The sequence below is a fragment of the Felis catus genome, chromosome D4 (genome assembly GCF_018350175.1).
Source record: "Felis catus isolate Fca126 chromosome D4, F.catus_Fca126_mat1.0, whole genome shotgun sequence".
NCBI classification, from domain to species: Eukaryota; Metazoa; Chordata; class Mammalia; order Carnivora; family Felidae; genus Felis; species Felis catus.
In genome coordinates this window covers 72,780,517-72,801,866 of record NC_058380.1, presented here as the reverse complement: position 1 = coordinate 72,801,866, position 21,350 = coordinate 72,780,517, and the positions used below count along the sequence as shown (strand labels likewise).

Below are 21,350 nucleotides of genomic sequence, written 5' to 3'. Positions count from 1 at the left end.
CAGCCATTTCTCAAACAGATTATAGCACAGTAGCAAACACTTCTGCATGTTTGGTGCTTTTCTTATGTATAATTATGTAAACTATATAAAAAAAAAAATCCCTGGGATTTGTGGAAAAGTGCAGACGCAAAACCCCAGATGGTTGTTGAATAATAAAAGCCAGCCCTGCCTGTGAAGACTGGCCCTCCTCTTATCCTAGCCGGAGTGGATTCCTATCGTCGCAGGCCTGGCCAGGATAGTGACTTTTCTCTGAACAGTGGCTTTGACGAAAGGGCCACTCGCGATGCTAAGGTCTCAGCCGGTCTCGGCCCCGCCCCTGCCCGGCAGAGCCGGCTACAAGTGTCTCCCTGAGCCCCGCCCCCAACAGCACCGCCTGCATCTCCCATGAGCTTTTTCGGCTGTCACTCTTCAAAAGGGAAGTGGCGCCTGCGCTGAGCAGTTAAAGCACGAATCACAGTGGGCAGCCGCCGCTGTCTGGAGGCGGGAGGCGGGACTTCCGCTCCCTCCAGTGTACGTCAGGCAGGAGGCGGAAACGTAGCGGGGGCGGGAAGGTTGTAGGGCTGCATGTTGGGCTCTGTTTGCAGGTGTTTAAGTGGTCGCGCCCCCTTTGAGAGAGCGATCTGGACGCGTGGAGGGTCCTGGACGCTTTCGTGGCCCGGGTAAGTAGGACCACCTGATGGCGCCGGGGGATGGAAGTGTGTGGCGCCAGCGCGGATCTGCTGCCGCGTTCTTTGTTGCCACAGGGTAGCGGGTTCCCCACCTTCTTCACTCCCCCTCCTTTGGGTGGTGTCGGCCGCAGCCCCTGCCCAGCCCGCCCTCCACGCCCTCCTGCAAGGGCCCTTTGAGTCGCGGGTGCCGCCTTGTCACATCCCCGGTTAACGTTCCCCTTCACTAGTTGGCCCTCTTTCTTCCCGACCCAACCTGCTTGCCTCGCCCTGTGCTTCTGCCGAGGAAGCGCCTAACGATATTTTGTTCAAAGCCGCAATCCGTTTGCTAGCCCTTGTAGTTTTCCGGGGTTCCCCTAAAGGCATCCTTCATCACGTCGAAAGAATCAGCTACTCTCTGCTTCCGGAGCACTGGTTACGCCTTTTGAAGAGCGCGTTTGTTAAACTTATTCGTATGGTTGCTTGAATGAGAGTATATTTTCCCATAGGATTGTATGTTCCTTGAAGGCTGGCTTAGGGCCCTGCTCATTTGCGATCTCCCCAAGGCCTAATACAAAAACCACCAAGTTTGGAAACTAACAGCCCAAAGTATTCTTACTAGCTTTGTGACCTTGGGCACGGATCTCCCTATCTATAAAATGCTGATAAGTAAAATAATTTCAAACATCTTAGTGTATGGTGCAGACTATATACTTGGTAAATTCTAGGCTTGTTTTCCTTTTTAGCTTTTAGTATACACAGTAGTTGCTGGATATATTTTAAGTGAATCCAAAAGCACCATAGCGGAATGATTTTTTTTCTTTCTAGCACTCATATTGATGCTGTCAATCGGTTGATATATGTGGTAGTATTTGGTAAATACAACGTAATGGTGTATATTACAGAGAGTAATGCTAAATGTTGGTATCAACATCTTCAAGAATAAACACTTAACGTTCTAATTAAATACTTGAGGACTTTGCAGAGTTTAAATTTGTGATCTAAGTCTGTGTGCTTTTTCAGATGTATGTTTCTGATGAAACGAAGACACTGCAAATGTTTCATTGTAGGAAAGCTAGCTGTTCCTGACAACTTTTAGTTTGTTATTAAAGTATGGTGCATATGGGGCGCCTGGGTGGCACAGTTGGTTAAGCGTCCGACTTCAGCCAGGTCACGATCTCGCGGTCCGTGAGTTCGAGCCCCGCATCGGGTTCTGGGCTGATGGCTCAGAGCCTGGAGCCTGTTTCCGATTCTGTGTCTCCCTCTCTCTCTGCCCCTCCCCCGTCCATGCTCTGTCTCTCTCTGTCCCAAAAATAAATAAACATTGAAAAAAAAATGAAAAAAAAATAAAAAATAAAGTATGGTGCATTTTATATGTTTGTACACGTATTTTTTTTTCTTTTTTACAGGAGATTGGAAATTGCTGATCAGTTACCACTGAACATAGTTGAAGCAAAATAGGAAGATATGGCAGCAAACTCATCAGGACAAGGTAACGCATGCTGGAACTTGTTATTAATGGGAACTTTTCCCCATAATAGTGAACATGTTTTAATAGAAAAGTTAGTATACAGCAGTTAACTGTAGTCAGAATAAAAAATGAATAGCAAAGTAAAAACCCTGTATTTGAAGTAAGTCCAAGATTGTATCAGATATATAACATTCTTAATAGCTATTAATTCTATGTTTGTTTGTTTTTTTCAAATGTTTGTTTATTTTTGAGAGTGAAAGAGCAGGGGAGGGGCAGAGAGAGAGGAAGAGAGAGAGTCCCAAGCAGACTCCACATTGCCAGCACAGAGCCCGCTTGATCTCACAAACTGTGAGATCATGACCCAAGCCAAAATCAAGAGCTGGATGCTTAACCAACTGAGCCGCCCAGGCGCCCCTATTAATCCTGTATTTTAACTTGTGTTAAGATTATTCACAGTGTAAACCTGTGTTCTGTTTTACTTGCAATCAAAACCACTTTAAGTTTATTTATTTATTATAAGAGAGAGAGCAGGGAAAGGGCAGAGAGAGAGGAAGAGGGAGAGAATCCCAAGCAGGCTCTGTACTGTCAGTACAGAGCCCAATGGGAGGCTTGAACCCACGAACCTCAAGATCATGACCTGAGCACCTAAGCCAACATCAGGAGTTGGACACTCAACCGACTAAGCCACCCCAGGCACCCCTCAGAACCACTTTTTTTTTTTTTTTTTTGAAAGAGAGGGCACAAGTGAGCAAGGGGCAGAGAGGGAGGGAGGGAGGAAGGGAGAGGAAGAGAATCCCACAAGAGGGGGAGAGAGAGAGAGAAAGAGAAGCCGGGCTCACCTAAAGTGGGGCTTGAGCTTACCCGATATGGGACTTGAACTCATGAACCATGAGATCATGACCTGAGCCAAAGTCGGATGTTTAACGACTGAGCCACCCAGGCATCCACATGTCAGAACCACATTCATTCATTCATTTATTTAAATGTTTATTTATTTGAGAAAGAGAGAACCCACACAAGCGGGGGAGGGGCAGAGAGGGAGAGACAGAATCCCAAGCAGGCTCTGCGATGTCAGCACTGCGATGTCAGCACAGAGCCTGACATGGGACTCCATCCCATGAACTGTGAGATCATGACCTGAGCTGAAATCAAGAGTCAGACGCTTAACCAACTGAGCCAGTCATGCGTCCCCAGAACCACTTTTAAGACGTTATATTATCACCAGGCAATATCCATGCCTTTATCTTCATTTGTTCTAGAAACTTTCATATACATCTCTGCTTAGAAGCTCTCTAAAGCAAATCAAGTCAGACACATCCTAGAGAAGGAGTTTTTATTTAAAAATAAATTTTGGGTAGCTCAGTCAGTTGAACATTGGACTCTTGATTTCAACTCACAGTTGATCTCACAGTCATGGGCTAGAGCCGTGAGTCAGGCTCCAAGCTGAGAATGGAGCCTGGTTGGGATTCTCCCTCTACCCACCCTGCTCACGTGCGTGTGTGCTCTCTCTCTCAAAATAAATAAATAAACTTAAAAAAATAATAAAATAAAAATAAGTCTTAGGGGTGCATGGGTGGCTTGGTTGTTTGAGCATCCAGCTCTTGATTTCAGCTCACGTAATGATTCCAGGGTCGTGGGATTGAGCTCCACATCAAGCTCAGTGCTGAGCCTAGAGCCTACTTGAGATTCTCTCTTTCTCTGTCACTGCTCTTTTCCCCTGCTCACACTCACTCTCTCTCTGAAAAAAAAAAAGTTTTACAAAGTAAAATTTAATCTCTAGAAAGTATTAAATCCCACTTCGTAAGTTGTTTCCTGTTCCACAACTTGAAAGCAAACCTCTATTTCCTTTCCCTATCAACTCTGAACTTTTTTTGACCCATATGTTTTTATCCTCTCTGTTCTGATATTTTTAACCTTAGTTTTGTCTTAAACTTCATATAAATGGAATCATAGTGTGTAAACTTGTTTGTGTCCAGCTTTCACTCACTGTCATGCCATGTATCAATAGTTCATTACGTTTATTCTGGAATAGTTTTCTACTCTGTATTTACCACCATTTTTGTATTCATTCTCCTGTTCAGGGGTTTTGGGGTTGTCTCAGTTTTGGCCACTGTGAATACAGTTGCTTTGAAAATACTCGTTTATATGTCTTTTTATAGATATTTGGATTAATAGATACAAGTGGAGCAACTGAGTATATTGTTAATTTTCTAAAAAACTGCCAAACCTTTTCCCAAACTGCTTGTACCATTTTACATTCCCTCTGGCAATGTGTGAGAAATCTGGGTGCTCTACATACACCGTTATAGGTCTCTTTAGTTTTAGTCATTTTAGAGGACAGGAACTGACATCTCATTATAGTATTAACTTGCACTTTGCTGATGACAAATGTTGAGCTCTTTTTTGTACTTTTTTGTACTTCCTGGCCATTGTAAATCCTTTTATGTGATTTGTTTGTTTAGTTCATTTTTTAAAAATTGGGTTATTTTTATTTTTTTGTTTTGTTTTTTTTAAGAGTCTGGATATAAGCCCTTTGTTAGCACTAATTGCATCATCTGGATCATCTTGGGGTTGGTTTCTGTTGACTGTATTTATTTATTTATTTATTTATTTATTTATTTATTTATTTATTTATTTGAGTGTGGGTCATGTTTTCCTTTTTCTTGCTATACTTAGTGATTTGTTATTGGATACTGGATATTATGACTAATACATTGTAGAGACTCTGGATTCTTTTTGTATTCCTCTGAAATGTGATTTCTAGCAGATGCAAGCCTTCAACTCAACTCAGACTCCAAACTCTTGTCTCCTTGTGTTGGGCAGTAGCTGAAATCTCTGCTCAGTCTTGTAAGCTTCCAGCTGCTACTTTATTGCTAAATCTCCTGGGGTTTCCCCCATACATGTGTAGTTTTAGCAAGAAGCAAACACTTTGGGTGGGTTTTATAGGCTTTACTCCCTATGCCTTTCCCTCTTGGGTTTCTCCCCTTATTTTCTGGCTACTCTGCCAGCCCTGAACTCTGTCCTCTGATACCTCAAAAGCCAGTAAGGTGAGGCAATCCAAATTGTGAATTGAACAAAAAGTCACACATTCCCAAATCTCCCTAATTGTAGTTTCTGCCTGATTTGGGTTAGTTTCTACTGCTTTCACATAATGATTTTTTAATGCTTTGTCCAGAATTTAAACTTCTACAGTGGCAGGGTTGGTCTAACCAAACTACTCTGCTAGTACTGGAAGTTGGAAGTCTGCTGTCTTATTATATGTAAACTTTTTTTAGTATATTAGTTGCATTTAGGGCAAACTAAAGGTTGCCTGAGTTTTATAGAAGTGTAATGTTGTGAAAAGCTAGCTATGGTGACAGTTGTAACTAGCTAAGAACTGTTCTGTTCTCTCAAATAACCATGTGTGATTTGTGTGCTCTGTGGATTAATCACAGGTCAACGTTCCCTTCTGGTCTTTGATCTCTTCTTTTCATCAAGTTATCAGATTAAAAGTAATTTAATTTGAACCAAAATAAAATCAAAGATATGTCTATTTTTGAAAGGAAATATGCTGCTAAAAAAAAATCACACAGTCCAGTCCAGATGAAAATAAATTTTAAGTTATCTGTTCTAATACCACAAATAATCGAGATTTACAGTTTACTGGTTATTTTTTTTTCTACATTTGCAATAAAACACAATAATTTTTAGGGTTGTTCTTGATTTATCCATAATCATCTTCTGTGAAACATCCCCTAATCTAAATAGAAGCGAATTTAGATTAGCCTTTTGGCTTTTGTTGTCCATGATTTTGTTGGTGTCCTGGGCTGCTATTAGGCACCAGCAGAGGGAGTCCATATCATGCACCATAGACTCCAAGTGAATTTTTAAATTCTTACCTATTTGGATGTATTGCATTTTACTTTCTATATTAAATTATTTCTGTACTGTTTACGTGTATAGGAACTACCCAATACAGAGATTGAATGCCAAGTGCCATAATTATCTTATAATGATAACTGAGAGAACCATGACTGAAAAAGAAATCCTGATCTGTACACTGCAATTTGTTAATGTCTCTAGTATAGAAGACAGAATCCCATTGTGTTCACTGAGCCCTCTAGCAGATCTAGCAGTCTGTCATACTGTGGTAGCAGTCAAGACTGCTAATTTCATAAGCTCTTGGCAAACCATCACTGAAGTCTCCTATTCTTAGCATCTGTCGTAGTATGGAACATTTGGTTCGTTCTTAATAACTACTTGATGGATGAGTAACATTTTGAGAATTTTAACATGTAGAGGCAGATTGTCAAACTGCTATTTGGCCAAGGTACTATGTAAAGAATCTTTCATTATTGGTAAATATCAAGGTCCTATGTACGTGTGGATTGGTCCAACCAATTGGACCGACCTGATTTCAGACACAGAGAAACCTAGTGAAATAGTAAGAAATGTGAATTATTTTCCTTGACTCTTTTATAGTTATCTCAAAATGTTTATAGTAATAATTATAAGCCCTGAAGATCAGGTGGTGGGAACTACTGATTTGGGACCATACTAGATGCTCTTAGCTGTGATTTCAGGGTGCTATGTAAGAGTGGGGTGGCATAACTCTTGGGAGGTGTCTTGCTTGACCTCAGGCCCAGATATTATCTTACCCCAAACCATCTATAGCCCAGAAGAAAAGCAAACGTACCCTTAAGCCTTGTACTAAGGTATACTACATCTTAATTAAGAGTTTGTCTCACTGAAGGATAAAAATCATATTTAAATTCTTGCATTTGTATATTTTAAAATGGAGAGTGTGGATGCAAAAATGCAATTTGCAGTTGGGTTTTTTTTTTTTTTTTAAGATTCATTTATTTTGAGAGATTGTGGGTACATGCACGAGAGCAGGAGAGGGACACAGAGAGAGGGAGAGAGAATCCCAAGGGACACAGAGAGAGAGGGAGAGAGAATTCTAAGCGGGCCCTGTGCTGTCAGCATAGAACCCAACACAGGGCTTAATCTCACGACCCTGGGATCATGACCTGAGCTGAAATCAAGAGTTGGATGCTCAACCAACTGAACCACCTAGGCGCCCCTGCAGTAGGTTGTTTATTTTTAAAGATTATTATTATTTTTTAATTGTTTTTTTGTTTATATATTATTTTTGAGAGAGAGGGAGAGCAGGGAAAGGGCAGAGAGAGGGAGACAGAGGATCTGAAGTGGGTTCTGTGCTGACCACAGAGAGTCCAGTGCAGGGCTCCAACTCAGGAATAGTGACATCATGACCTGAGCCAAAGTCGGACGCTGAACCAAGCCACCCAGGCACCCCTACAGTAGGTTTTTTTTTTAAGCTAGATTTCTTTTTGTGTCATTTATTTTTTTATTAAAATTTTTTTTTCTTTAAATGTTTATTTATTTTTGAGACAAAGACAGGATGCGAGTGGGTTAGGGGCAGAGAGAGAGGGAGACACAGAATCCAAAGCAGGCTCCAGGCTCTGAGCTGTCAGCACAGAGCCTGACTGGGGCTCGAACCCATGAGCTGTGAAATCATGACCTGAGCCAAAGTCGGATGCTCAACCGACTGAGCCACCCAGGCGCCCCATTTTTGTGTCATTTTTAACTGCAAAGCAAAGAGTACAGTATTTTTCTGATGTGCTAGGATTGGTCTGTAGGCCCCAGGTTCAAATAGGAATGAAACTGAGTTGAGGCAGAATTTGCTGTAAAGTAGCTTCATAGAGTATGTATAGTTAGGAGAGAGCTTGAGATCCATTCAGTCTGGCCTGGAAGCCCTGTCCTGTGAGTGTAACCTAGAAAGCTGCATGCTAATCAGCTTTATTCTTTGTAATAAAAACTATTCACTGAAAGTGGATTGGCAGAATGGGGTTGATGAGAATCTAGTGATGTTAACTAATAGAGAATGCTAGATAGTAATAGCTAGTATTTATTAAGCAGTTACCACATGGCAGGCTGTATGCTATATTTCCTATATTTCATAAAACCACCCTTTGAAGTTGTTACCATTGTCCCCATTTGTCCTGCAAAGTGAGATGATTTTCCCAGTATTAAATAGTAACTGGTAGTGCTTAGATGAGAAATCAAATCGATTCTGTGCCCACGTCCCATGTTTTCCCATACTGCACTTTAGCTGAGGGATTAGAACATTCTAATTATAGCATCTAAGAAAAAATTGGGAGTTCTAGAATAGGGTCAGAGACTTCTTAATCTTTGTATCTCTTCTGCATCTATTATGAGGCAGAAAATCCTTGTACTGAATGAAAAAAGGCCCTGTGAGTTTAAGAGGAAAAAAAAAAAAAATGAGTGATGAGGAAAGGTCAGTTCAAGCAGATCACTCATCATCTTATTTAGCCAGTCCTGAAGATGGGAAACCTCAAATAGGTAGAAAAAGTGGCAGTTGCTTACAGGGAGTAAGTCCATGAGGTCTGAGAGAGAACTTGAACACAGGGAGATCATCTGAGCAGACAGTAGTGTTTATTCCTTTGATAGGTATTTTCAGTAAAGTCCAAAAGGTGGCTAAGAGTTTTAGATCTCACCGGATATAAGTGTTTGCCATTCACTAGATACCTAGAAGCTAATTATTGGTAATAATCAACTCATGTTGATTTAACGTGATATGCTTTTATTCTGCTAAGACTTAGACATCAAGCAGTCTCCCCTGGATGAGGTTTGAGCTGTAACCACGGAGTACATGACATGTATCATTAGGCAGAATGGTCCCTCCCCCACCAAAGATGCCCACATCATAATCCCCAGAACCTGTGACTGTGTTACCTTATGTGGCAAAAATAACTTTGCCATGTGATTAAGGTTAATAAGGGCCTTGAGATGGGAAGATAATCCTGGATTATCCAGGTGCACCCATTTTAATCACAAGTCCTTAAAAGGAGCAAATTTTTTCCTGGCTGTGGTCAGAGAAATGACAATAGAAGAAGGGTCGGAGAGATGCAACGTTGCTGGATTTGAAGGCAGAGAAAGGGTACCAGGATCCAAGGAACTCAGGAAGCTTCTAGATGCTGGAAAAGGCAAGGAAACGGATTCCCCACCAGAGACTCCAGAAAGGAATGCAGCCCTGATTGTAGCCCAGTAAGACCACTGAACTATAGAACTGTAAGATAATAGCTTCATGTTGTTTTAAGCCACTGAGTTTGTAGTAATTTGCTACAGCAGCAATAGAAAAATAGAAATAATTCACCATGTCAGAAATCTAGGAACCATCCATGACGCCTTCCTCATTCCTTACTTTATATTTACTCTATCAGTGTCCTGTTGATTCACCTTCCTAAATAGCTCTTGGATCTGTTCCTATCTTTCCATTTCTCGCTTGTTCTACTGTAATAGTCTCCTGTTTTCTCTTGTGTAGCCTAATCTCAGCATTGCAGCTACAGTGCTCTTTTCATAGGGAGAAGTATCATTTTTCCCCCACCCCTAATGAACTTATTTATTTATCCTTTAGATTTCAGTTCAGGCATTACTTTCTCTGGAAGCCTTCACTGGTGCACTTGCTCCCAGTCTAGGTAGGTTTACTCAACATTAATTCCCATGGTAATGATTGTTATAAGTGTTTATAGAATTTTCTTTCTTTATTTCAGACTACTCATCTTAGATTCTAAGTATACATTCATTTCTGTAATTATTTGATCATTTCTATCCTCACTGGACTCTGACAGCCATGAGAGCTAGAATCATGCCAAGTTCTGGCTTATCATTGTATCCTTAGAACTTTATCTAGTGCCTGTGTATAAAGCATACACAATAAATATATGTTGATTCAATAAATAACTTAAAACATGTGAAACTAATAGTGCCACAGTGACTTTCCTTTAATACAAAACAGGTATCTTAAGTATGATACATTGATTTAAAGTATAGCTGTGAAGGGGCACCTGGGTGGCTCAGTCAAGCATCTGATTCTTGATTTTGGCTCAGGTCATGATCTCATGGTTCGTGAGATTGAGCCCCACGTCGGGCTCCATGCTGTCAGCACAGAGCCTGCTTAGGATTCTTTCTCTTCCTCTCTCTCTGCCCCTCCCCCTGCTCACATTTTCTCTCTCTCTCTCTTTCCCTCAAGATAAAAAAAAAAAAAGTATAGTTGTGAAGAATATCTAGCTTGTAGGATAACCACCTCAAAGGATTTGAATAATATTTTAAAATATCTTTTATAAAGTGTTATGAAAGCAGTTTATCAACTGTAATTGGAAAGTGGATGATTCATAACCCTACTGAACAAAGAAAATAATTTTCATTCTTTAGCTTTAGAGGTTTTTTTTTTTTTTCAGTAGAAAGAATTCCAGTTAGTGCTTGTTTACATGTGATAGAGCTGTTCATGTAAAGTGAATATCAGCTGTTAGGTTTTATTTTTTATTTTTAAAATATTTATTTGTTTTCGGGAGAACTCAAGCAGGGCAGGGGCAGAGAGAGGGAACAGAGGATCCAAAGTTCTGCATTGACAGGCTGACAGCAGCAAGCCTGTCGTGTGGGGCTTGAACTCACGAATTATGAGATCATGACCTGAGCTGAAGTCAGACGCTCAACCGACTGAGCCACCCAGGTGCCCAAGCTGTTAGGTTTTAAATGTAATTGACGTGAGGCTAGTTCCTCAAGAATGTTTTTAGTGACCAAAAAATGTGTAGGAGTTAAATGTTTCTATGAATGAATGTGGAGATGAGAATATATATATGGTTGTGGATGGAGGTAGGGTTAAAGTTCTAAAAGTAGAAGTATTTTAGAGACTGCTGCTTTATTCTAAGATAATTGTTAGGGAACAGGTTAATTATAAAGGAATATTAAGTACTGCACGTGAGATGTATCTTTTAACACCCTTAGGCTTCTAAGAATATAAAAGTTGGATGTAACTTTATGAAATGTGTAAAAGAATGTAGCAATGTTAAATTATGGCACCAGATAGGTGTGTGTTTTTTAAAAAAAACTCATGTAGTGAGTATAATAAAACAGTTAAATGTTATATTGGTGTCCTAGAGTTTGTTTGTATAAACCCTAAAGGTGGGAGACTCTCACTACATAACATTATACTTTATTTATTTATTTAAACGTTTATTCATTTTTTGAGAGAGAGGGAGAGAGAGAAAGCATGAGCAGGGAAGGAGCAGCGGGAGAGGGAGACACAGAATCCGAAGCAGGCTCCAGGCTCTGAGACGTCAGCACAGAGCCTGATGCGGGGCTCGAACTCACAAACTGCGAGATCATGACCCGAGCGGAAGTCAGATGCTTCACAAAGGCGCCCCCCCCCTTTTTTTGAACGTTTATTCATTTTTTGAGAGACAGCATGAACGTCATTCAATACAACCAGATAAACTACCTAGTTTGTGCCTTAAGTTTCAAATTTGCAATAAGTTATTATTACTCCCTAAGTGCTATCTGTTGACTTTTATATACTTTTATAATGTAAATGTTTTGTGCAAAACAGACCTGTAAAATAATACTATATATTATTTTTTAAAAATCAAGAAGGAAGCATAGGTTTCAGGGGCATTAGACAAGATTAGAATATAAAAGGCTAAAAGATCTGACCATACCCTTTCCCTATAAAGTTTAGCCTTTGTGGCTCTCAGCTGCCTGTAGTTACACATTAAGATCTAGAATATTATGCAAGAGATCATTTTGTTTGGTTAGGCTGGAAAAGGAGTTGATCGAGGAAGTTCCTTTAGAGACATTTAGGACATAAAATTAGTTGGATTAAGTGATTGGTTAGATGTGGGTAGGAAGAGAGGAATTATAAGGATAAAACTTGAGCTTCTGGGTGGGAGCATGGGGGCACAAGTGAGATACAGAGATAAGCATTATCCCCTCTTTACAGGGAGGAAAGGCTAGGAGCTAGCCCAGGCCAGTGACCCCTTGTTTAAATATTTTAATGAATTCTTTGAAGTCTGAGGGGATCTTTTGCATGGAGAAAAATACTCATCACTGCTCATAATTTAATTGACGGTGTATTAAACCTACTCATCTAATAAACTGAGTTCTAAAATAACATTTTTTAAACCTGTAGAATTGATTATAAGCTTATTTAGTTAAATTCTCTTTAATAGTTTAAATTAGAATTATAATTAATGACTGTGTAACACATCCCTAATTATTGCAAAACTTAGTACACTTAAATCGATTTTAAAATATTAACCATGATTAATTAATTTACTCATTCTGTACTTGTTTTTTGTATCTTCCTGGGGCTATAATAATGTTCTCAGACAAGTCAGGATTTAGTGTTTTTGAGAAGTTTGATTCTCAGCCAAAACACAAGATTTGGTAATGCTCTTAAAGATTAAAAGCTTAAAAGCTGTGGTGGTGTGCAATGGGTCCCTTCTATAATTAAACTTTACCTGTTAAGTTAATGGGATTTTTGCAAGCTCATGCCGATCTCATAGATTTTTGGTTTCTTACAACCTGGAGTTAGTCCCTGAATGAAATACTTCTGTGTTCTGTTTTCATTATGAATTGCCCTTTTCGGGTAGCTTTACTGCCAGGATTTCATGTGTTTCATCTCCGAAGAGGTCCGGGATTATTAGGTCTATACAGTTAGTTTTCTTTAGGATATTTCACTAATTCATCCAGTTAGAACTCAAGAGTTTCTACTTGGTCATTGTGTGACATGGGTGCTCATTGCCACTGGGTCCCCTTTTAAATGGTGTATATGGGTGAGGACCTGCACTGAATCTACCTCTCCTGTTCTTAGTACCTAACCTGCTTTTTCTGGAACTGTTTGACTTAGCCCCTGTTCCCTGTGCCTGCCCTTGCCTCCTTGTACCTTAACAAAAAAGTATTCAGCTATATTTTATAAACAGGCACATTTAATAGGATAAACAATCCCCTAAATATTAACACTGACCTAATTATTAGCTATAATTATTATAACTAATTATTAATTATAATTATTATTTTCACCCTTCTTTACAACTATATTTTTATGTATTTTAATTTTCCCTTTTGTATCTTTCTATGAAGTCATGGCTTATAGATTGAATTTGTTCTATTTAGCTATAATTATTATTCTCTTTTTAATGTTCCAATTGTGACAGCCTGGCTAACCTTAAGTTGGCTTCCTTGTCTTCAGCACTACCCTGGACATTGTTTAAAAAACTTCTTGCTTCCTGACCACTAGATGTTCCAGGCCCTTCTTGATTTTTTTTCTTGCCCTAAGACATGCACCTAGAACTCTGGTTCCTTTTCCTGGAGGAAACACATTTAAAAATAGTTTACGTTGGGGTGCCTAGGCGGCTCAGTCGGTTAAGCATCTGACTTTGGCTCAGGTCATTATCTCATGGTTGATGGGTTCGAGCCCCGCATCAGGCTCTGCACTGACAGCTCAAAGCCGGGAGCCTGCTTCTGATTCTGTGTTTCCCTCTCTCTCTGTCCTTCCATCGCTCATGCTCTGTCTCTCTGTCTCAAAAATAAATAAACATTTAAAATTTTAAATAAATAAATAAAAATAATTTATGTGCATTTATACATGAAGAGCATTGAAAAACTTGGTTGTGCTTGTATTTATCTGAACGTTATTTATCAAATTATTTTCATGTAGTCTTTTTAATGTTTTGTACATACAGTTTCTGTGTACATACAATTACTTTACTGATAGTGACCCTAAAACATTTTTTTGTGAACAAACTAATCTTGAGGGAAATTGATATTTCTGTAAACAGCAGATAAGTACTTTCCAGTGTGGTTATTTATTTTGCTCATCACATAATTTAGACACTGTCAGATTTTTAAATTTGCTTTTCAGGACTTTATTTTATTTTTATTTTAATTTTTTTAAGTAATCTCTACACCTAATGTGGGGCTCAAACTCACAAACCTGAGATCGAGTTGCAGGCCCCACCGACTGAGCCAGCCAGGTGCCCCAGTTTTCAGGACTTTTCTATTTATAGTATCTCTAAATTCCAACAAAAATGGAACCACAGAATTATCTTCTAAGAATGCATTAGCCTCTTCTGAGAAGTGGAGAAAAGTCTCGTCCTATAGGTGGAAATATACCTAGTGGTGTAACTTGCTTTACATGTATGTAACTTCGTGTATACAGATGGGAGAGTGCTCCTTTCCCTTGGAAGGTGTTCTTCAGTTTACAGAGACCTCACTTTGAGGTTCGTTTGCCTGTCTTTTATCTTTCCATTTGTTTTCTTCTGAATTAGGGATCAGAAACTCAAATGCCCACAGGGCGTATAAAGTTGAATAAGGACTGCAGTAAGTTAGAGAGTGCCCATTAAAGGTGAGGACTGTTCATTCTAGTTAATTTTTACCACGGGGTATCCAGATCCCTTGTTGCCAGTTCTCAACATGTTTCTAGAGAAGCAAGAAGTCTGAGAATTTTGTTTACATTATCTCAATGTTTACATGTTGGCATTTAATTCAGATTTTAAAAACCTAGTTGGATGCTGCTCCTGGGCCAGCACTTTGCCCCCTCTGATCTTTTGTAATTTAAAAATCAAAAGCCTAATGTTAAGTACTTGCTAACAGACACCTCTTTCTGCCCCCCCCCCCCCCCCCCCCCCATTAGGCTCCATTTCTTTCCCAGAATTGCTGTGTGGGCAGTCACCGTTTTTTGACTTGTTCCTTGAAAGATTGTGCGTCATTTCTGAATGAAAGCAGTTGAGAAAAAGAAATATTGTTTAGGTCTGAGCATGTCTGTTGCTGTTTTCCTCCTGAAAACCTTGGTGATTACAGTTCTTTAAAACTAAGTCTTTCGAATCCTCAGTCAGTATTAGGCTTTACATGTATCCGTGGGCCGTGCTGGTAAAGTCGCTGGGAAGTAGGCAGTGGGAAGAGAGTAACCATCTAGGGAAACTACTTACTAGTGAGTTTGTTATCTTGTTAGAGAACAGAATTTGCTTTCTGGGTTTCTAGATGGCCTGGGTTTATAAAAATATCTCTAAAATGTTTTTTTATTTCTCTCTCCCCTCCACCCACTGTCTTTCTTAGGTTTTCAAAACAAGAACAGAGTTGCGATCTTGGCAGAACTGGACAAAGAGAAAAGAAAATTACTCATGCAGAACCAATCTTCAACAAATCATCCTGGAGCTAGGTATTGACGAATAATACGGGTTTTATATTCAGTGATATAAAAAATATTTTGGACAAAATACCTCAAGTTGATTGGCAGTGGTTTATTTCTCTAATATTGGAATTTACATGTTATGTTTTGTTTCCTAGTCAGATTTGAAAAAATTAGACAAGTAGATTTTGTTGGATTTTAAATATTTTAATTCTAACTAGAATATTCAATGCTCCCTACAGCCTGCTTTTTAAAAAAGAAAAGGATTTGTGTGGTTTTTGTTTGTTACTGAAATTATTGTCAGCATCCCACTCTTTAAGCGTTCTGTAAAGCAGGTAAAATTTAGGTATCTTGATGATCTTTGTGTTCAGTTTCTGCCTTCTTACATCTCTTCCTTCAGATTATCCCATTTAACCACCACCCTAGCCTTCCTCTCTCTTCCAGCCAGACCTCTTAAAAGTGCTGTTTATCCTCATCTTAACTGACTCCCTTTTACTCCTTAGTGCACTCCACTTGGTCTTGAGGCCCCCTCTCCCTGCTTCCCAAGAATAGGTGCTCCCCTAAGTCACTAGCACCCTCATTGTAGATAAATCCAGTAGGTCAGAGTCCTTTTCTTACGAGACATGTTAACATTATTTGACACCACTGATCACTCCCTCCTTCTGCAAACACTCTTTTTCCTTGGCCTCCATTCACTCAGTGTCACACTGTCTTGATTTCTCTTGCAGACATTTCTCCACTGCCTGTCTTGTGAATGTCAGTGCTCCTCAGAGTTCAGTTCTAGATCCAGTTTCCCAGTCTTCTCACATCTTTTCCATTGGACAGCTGCATCCACTTTCACAGCCTGTTATTTATGTGCTGATAACTTTTATCTAGTTTTCTCTCCCAAGTCCCAAACCGCCTCCTGGATACCTCCACTCTGATGTCGTTGAGGCATTTCAAACTTAGTATGTCCCGAGCTTAACTCCTCTTACCTTCATGCCTCTAACTAACTACTTAATATTCTTGGGTTTCTTGTCTCAATGGATGGTACAGATCTACATAAGTGTGACCTTAATTTATTATTATTATCCTTTCATTTTTATCTCCAAGCATTTACCATTCTTTTATGTTTATACTTTGAAATGTGTTTCAAATCTATTCTTCTTCATTGCTACTGGTCCTGGCCACTCTCATTTCTTGCCTCAATTAGTACAGCTGCTTCCTCACTGAGTTTCCTGTCATCTTAAGTCTTCCTGAATACATTTACCAGTTGTGTCAGTTAGGATGCTTTAATCTAAAAGTAACTGAAAACCAAGAAAATGGGCACGTACATTAGGATGTACGTTAACCAAGAGTATGAAGAGCAGGGGTGTCCAGGGTGGCGTCATGCGGTGGCCCAACAGTGTCAGCAGTGCTCTGGCTTCCCTCTGTGCCTTTCTCTGTGGGTCACCAGCTCCCTAATGGTCAAAATACGACTGCAGTAGCCTTAGCCTCACCTCTACACTGAGCCACCTTTAGAGGCCAAAGCCAGAAGGTTCCTCCCCTGTGTTCCTTTTGCAAGAGCATGGAAAATGTTCTCAGAAGGCTTCTGGCAGACTACCCATCAAGTCTAGTTGCCCAGAATTGTGTATCTTTCTCTTGCCTAAGCCAGAAACCAGCAAGGGGAATGGCACTGTCTTAACACCCACCAGAGTTTACCCCGTGAGAGATGAGCCTGGCCGGCCCTGAAGCATGGAAACACCGATAATAGAACTAAGTTTGTGTTCCATTGGCAAGGAAATAGGAAGACCAGCAGTTGTTGAGGTGACCAGCACTGTCTGCCATAGTGGTGGTCCTTCAGAGCCATCATATGGTACTGATGATCATGTCACTTCTCTGCTTCTAATACTCTTGGGGGTCTCCCTTTACTGTTAGGATAAGGTCTACATTTCTTAATGTATTTCACAAGGCTTTTCATATCCTGGCACCTGCCTTCCTCCCCAGCATCATTTTTTGCTAACCCACTTCACCCCTTTTCAATCCTGACCTTCAGTCCTATTGAACTCTTAATTCCTTCAGACACATCAAGGTCTTTTGCCCTGGGCTTTTTTACATTTGCTGTACCTTCTGCTTGAAACATTCAGTTCTTCTGTTTTCATCATAAATGTAACTTTATGATAGACTGGAGTAACCTCAGATCTGTTTGAAAGTAAGGGACCATAAATCATCCCCAAAAAATCATGGAAAAAAAAAAAAAGAGTAATTCGAAGCCCCAGTAAATAATACAGGCTTTCTTCATATAAATTAACATCGACAGTGGGAGAAGGAAAAAAAGACTTACTCTGGAAGGCCTTTTTTATCCCTATAAAGAATATATAAATGAAAAATGTGATTCAGAAGTAAGGAAGTCTCTACTTTCAACAGCCAAATAACTAAGATTCCCATTTTAGCATTGCACTCTCGAGACCCTCTCTTAATAAGGACTTCCGGGATCATGCTGAGCAGCAGCATATTGCAGCCCAACAAAAGGCAGCTTTGCAGGTGAGCCAAGTGTAACTGACATTCTTGTCTCATTGGAGATTTCCTGGATCTTGGAATCCAGCGCAATTCCCATTTTGTATTTCAGTGGAACGATATCAGTAAAAGCGTTGCGCACATCATTGCAATGGTTTTTTGATGTTCAGTCATGCTCAAAGGATTTGAAGGACCAATACAGCAGTAATGAAAGTATCTTTTATGGTTTTGACACCGCCATGATTGATTCTGTGCCGTACCTGGCAAGGGATTGCTTGTGTACAAAAGAGTTTAGGATATTTGGATGGACAAAATGATGTTAAAAGCTAAACTGCCTAGTTTAATGGTATGTACATACTTTTTTCAAATTTGTCATGCCGTTACATCCCTTAATAGTCTTACTGGTTCTTTGTTGTTTGGATTCTTTTTTTAATGGTCAGTATATGTTTAAAGATTCACGCTGACCATAGGAATGTGATAATCCATCAGTTTTTAAAATTTTGCTCTTCATAGTAATAATAAACAGTTTTAGTATTACAGTGATCTTGGATAGTTTAACATTCTCGGAGACCTTGAACAAGCCATCATTACCTATGCTTTTAAACCTTGGAATTTCAGAATTGGAAGAGACGTAAAAGATCATCTCACTTCAGGCAACCTAAAAACAGTCTTCCTTTCTCTAGCGATAGAGGGAGGTCACTGGTGGTTTTCTGTTACTTACATTACAACATTCTCAACAAAATGTTGGTGTCTTAATCACCAGTAATCGGCTCCCTTCCCAACTGCTGCCCTTCTTTCTCAAGTTCCTGCTTTGTTGATTAAGAGGAGATCTCTGGGATCTTTGTTGCTAGTTTTTCCTGCTCCAAGGAACAAAGTAATTCATGTCTTTGAATCATTATTGACTTTAGAGAATCACAGAGGAGAGAGTGGGTCTGATAAATGAGTGCCTGGTGCAGCTTGTTAATATGAATTTTTTATTACTGTCCATCTCCCGTGTATTTAAACAAAATTAGCAGCAGCAGAACTGATTTTTAAAATAAATTTTGTCTCAAGGATAAGTAATTTTAATGCCTTGGTTGAAAAACTGTGACTTTTAATAGCTTAATTGCTTTTTTTTTTTTTAACTCTTCCCCCCAGCACGCACATGCACATTCATCTGGATACTTCATAACTCAAGACTCCGCATTTGGGAATCTTATTCTTCCTGTCTTACCTCGCCTTGACCCAGAGTGAAGAAAATATTTGTAGCAAAGGCAACTATATCAGATGCCAAAGCTACTATCATTTAGTGCTATACAAACTGTGACTTACAGAATTTTGGCGAACTTTTATACTTTTTGCTTCTTTGAAAGAAAGGTATGTGTAAGTCAAAGCAGAAGAGGAGGGTCACCAGGAGGATGCGAGCTTTGGGAAGTGTACTCGCTGAGGAACTGATGATGCTACTTGTCACTGTTTTGTCACACAGAACAGTTCGGTTTTAGCTCCAAATCAGACTCTGGATTGGATGGTCCCATACATTCACCCCCCGCCCCCAACTAGGTGGCCTGAATATATCATTGTCCACGATAGACTTTCATGAACCATTTATATATAGTACTTAACTTTAAAAAAATGAGGGTGCTTTTAAAAATGTAAACCAATGGACTTAAATAAGTTACATTTATATTTGCTGTTTATAGAATTGCTATCAGTGTATCTTTTGTGTTTATAGTCAACATGTCATCCTGAAATCTTTAACTCATAACTGTCTCTCCTGTTTTCATTTTCAAAGAAAATCTAAGATACAATTAAGTTACCAACAAATCTTAAACATCTTTTATAAACCTATGCCACTATAAATTATGTGACTAAATGCTATTAAAAACAGTGATAAGAGGGGTGCCTGGGTGGCTCAGTCTGGTTGAGCCTCCGATTTTGGCTCAGGTCATGATCTCATGTGAGTTCGAGCCCCGCGTCTGGCTCTGTGCTGACAGCTCAGAGCCTGGAGCCTGTTTCAGATTCTGTGTCTCCCTCTCTCTGACCCTCCCCCGTTCATGCTCTGTCTGTCTCTGTCTCAAAAATAAATAAACGTTAAAAAAAACATTAAAAAAAAAAAACAAAAAAACAGTGATAAGAAACCTGGTTTTAAAATTTATGCATGCTCTTATTATTTAGTGTTACTACATGTATGGTGTCCCTGAGTTTTATTGTCCATTTTTGTTCTAATTCAAAATGTATGCAAGTCAAGCCCCTTTTCAATTTAAGGAGTTAGGTTAAGCAAGTTTCTCAATATGACACATCTTCAACAGAATCTGGGGTGCCTGTTTAAATAGGCAGTGCCTCCTACCTTACTCCAGTCCTACAGAATTAGAATCTCTAATTCAGAACAAAGTCTGAAAACTATTGGTAGGGGAATTCAATTTTCACCACACACACACACACACACACACACACACACACACATATGTATATGTGTATATATATATGTATATGTATATATATGTGTGTGTATGTATATATAAAGTCATAGATTTCTATGTTCATGAAACTTAGAGGTCATTTAGCTAAAATCTACATTTTTTTCTTACCTTTAATAGGATTGAAATTATATTTTATACTATATCACAGATATAGTATTTTATAGCTACTTATAATTGACCTCATATTAGCCTTGAGTCCCCATCATCTCTGGTGGTAGGAACTGAAACTTAAAATTCCAGTTTAGGTCAATATTTAATCGAAGTTCATCTCCCTTTTCAAAGGGTTTCTTTCCCTCCTTCCCTAGATATTTGCAACAACCGCTTAGCTCTGTGTTAACCCAAACTAATTAAAGCAAGGGTGGACAATTCTAGACTTGGCTGTGCCATTTAGATTCTTGAGAATTTGAACTGATTTTCTGCATTTGGGTGAGGTGGCAGCTGTTCCACTGTAATGGTCATTATTACAGCAAAGGTGCCCTTACTCCCTGCTGCTGAGGAGCTCCCAGGGACCCCTGGCCCCTGTCCTGCCTCAGGCCCATCCAGCTCTTCCTTGGGACTTCTACAGTGGCCCTCATTTTCTTGAATTGTTTTGACAGTTTCTGTTCTGTGCAACCCACGACTGATTGGCATGGTTCTAAATTTATTGATGCTAAGAAGATAAAACATTTGGATTGTATACTTTTTATACTGTTGAAGCCTCTACCTAATGTATGACTTATATAACCTAGGTAAAGAGATCTTTTTTACAGTGGTATCTTTTCTAGTCTCTTAGCCTTTTATTTATTTGTTTTTTATTTTTGAGAGAGAGATCGTGAGTGGGGGAGGGGCAGAGAGAGGAGGGTACAGAGGGTCTAAAGCAGGCTCAGTGCTGACAGCAGTGAGCCCGATGAGGGGCTTGAACCCACGAACCGGGAGCTTCAGCCCACAAACCGTGAGATCATGACCTGAGCCAAAGTCAGATGCTTGACCAACTAAGCCACCCAGGTGCCCCAGTCTTAGCCTTTTAAATAGATGTTGCTAAATCCTGCAGTCCTGGCTAGTAAGCACTTCCTTGCACCCCTCTCCTGGGAGTCACTTACAAATTCAGTTCCATTCCGTATGTATTTGTTAACACACACCCTGTAAAACATTGTAGTATGGTGGAGGGAACAGGAGGCCTGCTCTGAAGGAAGTCACAGTGGAGAGGAGCCTGTTGTGGCATAGCAGAAATGATAAGGAAGCCAGAGGGCAGTGTACCATAGAAGAGGCATTCAGAACACAAAGCGTTCTAGACAGGCCTGGAAGTATTGGTCCGATTTTACCTGGAAGGGCAG

The 21,350-nt window shown here is 39.7% G+C and overlaps 1 protein-coding gene across 6 annotated transcripts; it reads left to right on the top strand.

Annotated features, from left to right (window-relative positions):
• The first annotated feature begins 498 nt into the window (after nucleotides 1–498).
• Nucleotides 499–19,457, top strand: INIP (INTS3 and NABP interacting protein). 6 transcript variants are annotated; one of them, XM_006939370.5, is made up of 5 exons: nucleotides 499–659; nucleotides 2,054–2,136; nucleotides 15,031–15,133; nucleotides 17,515–17,605; nucleotides 18,716–19,457. In XM_006939370.5, the coding sequence occupies exons 2-5, from the start codon at nucleotides 2,112–2,114 to the stop codon at nucleotides 18,809–18,811; spliced, it is 315 nt and encodes a 104-aa protein (XP_006939432.1). In that variant the 5' UTR covers nucleotides 499–659; nucleotides 2,054–2,111; the 3' UTR covers nucleotides 18,812–19,457. The 6 variants fall into 6 exon arrangements, with proteins under 6 accessions (XP_006939432.1, XP_019671891.1, XP_019671893.1 ...); XM_019816332.3 differs by lacking the exons at nucleotides 499–659; nucleotides 2,054–2,136 and adding an exon at nucleotides 8,613–9,122; XM_019816334.2 differs by lacking the exons at nucleotides 499–659; nucleotides 2,054–2,136 and adding an exon at nucleotides 9,046–9,183.
• Nucleotides 19,458–21,350: the final 1,893 nt, after the last annotated feature.